Source organism: Mesitornis unicolor, unplaced genomic scaffold (assembly GCF_000695765.1).
Source record: "Mesitornis unicolor isolate BGI_N332 unplaced genomic scaffold, ASM69576v1 scaffold31053, whole genome shotgun sequence".
Lineage (NCBI taxonomy): Eukaryota > Metazoa > Chordata > Aves > Mesitornithiformes > Mesitornithidae > Mesitornis > Mesitornis unicolor.
The window spans coordinates 10814-12282 of record NW_010175837.1 but is presented as its reverse complement, the minus strand read 5'-3'; the positions used below and the strand labels follow the sequence as shown (position 1 = coordinate 12282).

General features: G+C 62.3%; 1 protein-coding gene across 1 annotated transcript in view; it reads right to left on the bottom strand.

The window, feature by feature from the left end:
• Nucleotides 1–675: 675 nt before the first annotated feature.
• The window catches only part of PCSK7 (proprotein convertase subtilisin/kexin type 7), a gene marked incomplete at its 5' end in the record, with an annotated part of 11440 nt that continues 10646 nt past the window's right edge, over nt 676–1469 (bottom strand). The window contains 2 exon segments of the mRNA XM_010181544.1: nt 676–1086; nt 1229–1346. Coding sequence (XP_010179846.1) covers nt 676–1086; nt 1229–1346 — 529 coding nt within the window.

The following is a 1469-nucleotide window of genomic DNA, read 5'->3' as shown; positions in this document are numbered from 1 at the left end:
TCAGACTTTATTTGGAAAGCTACACAAAAGGGCTTTGCCGATTAAAAAAAACCAACCCCAGCTTTAAAAAAATAAACCGATGGACCTAGAGACAACACGGCCAAGCCAACCCTGCTCGCACATGAGCCACTGCCAGAGCAACTCAGCATCCCCTTCCTGGCCCAAACCAGGCAAAGGGGGGACAGCCCCGGCCTGTCCCCCTCAGCAGGATGCGGGAAGGAAGCGCTGCCACCTCCCGCCTCCCCCATGCAGCGGGGATGGGGAGCAAGCGCTGCCTGGAGCCTGACAGAAGGACCTGCACAGGCAGCTGCCAAGGGCCCGGCCACGCTTCCCAGGCTCCCTCTGCAGAATCTGGGGACAAAGCAACACTTCTGCCCCGTGCTACAGGAGCTGTGACGCAGGGGACTCAGTGCTCAGCCCTGCCACACACCCAGGAGCCATGGGCACATACAGGGGAGCGCTGAGCGTCGCTGCAGGGCAGGCTCTGTTAGGAAAGGGTTTAAGGCTTGCTTTTATTTCCAGAGCGAGGGAAGGGAAGCTCCCCTTCCTGCCAGCACTCTTCTTCCTCTCCTGTCCGCGGGACACAGCAGCCATGGTCCCCGTGGCTCATGAAGTTTCTGCTGCCCACACTCAGGAAGGACACCCTGAGCAGGAGGGACACAGCCCAGACCCCCACTAGCATGGCTGGTGCTCCCTGTCCCCCGAGAGCAGCTCGGCTGTCACCTCCCGGCCCAGGTACCCCGCTCCGGCAGGGGCGGCCTCGTGGAATCCAGCGGCTCTGCCACTGCTGGGAAGTTTGGGGTGGGTGGGGGTCCAGGACCCCTCCTCCCCCTCGTGCTCCTGGGCAGGGGCTGGATGCTCACACTCCATCTCCACATCCTCCGTGTCCTTCTCGTGGTACAGCGGCACTGACTCCATCTCCAGGCCGCTCTCCAGGCCCCGGTGCTTCCCTCCCTGCTGGTACCACTTGCAGGCGGTGGAGCTGCTGCAGGTCAGGTCCAGCCCCACGTTATTCCTGGTCAGACAAACCTCCAGCATGTAGTAGAAAGTCCAGAACACGGCAAAGCAGCCCAGCAGCAGGAGGGTCTGTGGAAGAAGCAACTCCTTGAGAAACAAAGCCCTCTGGCAGCCCAGGGCCCTGCCGTGGCCCGGCAGAGAGGGGCAGCCCCAGGAGGATGAAGCAGGCAGGAGAATGGGGTCTCCCTGCTAGGCAGCGGGCTCAGCTCACCTTGAGGGTGTTGGCCGTGATGGTGTAGCGCTGCTCCTCAGGGATGTCCAGCCCCGGAGGGCAGGGCAGGGAGAAGTTGCCGCTCAGGTACTGTCCGCTCATGGCTTCCTCCAGCAACCTGGGGAACAGAGGCACCCCGTGAGGGTCCCAAATGTCCACAAAGGGTGCAGAGTGCCTCTTCCACCACTGAGGTTGTCCCCACCAACAGCTCAAGGCTCTCCTATGCAGGGGCCAGTGGCTG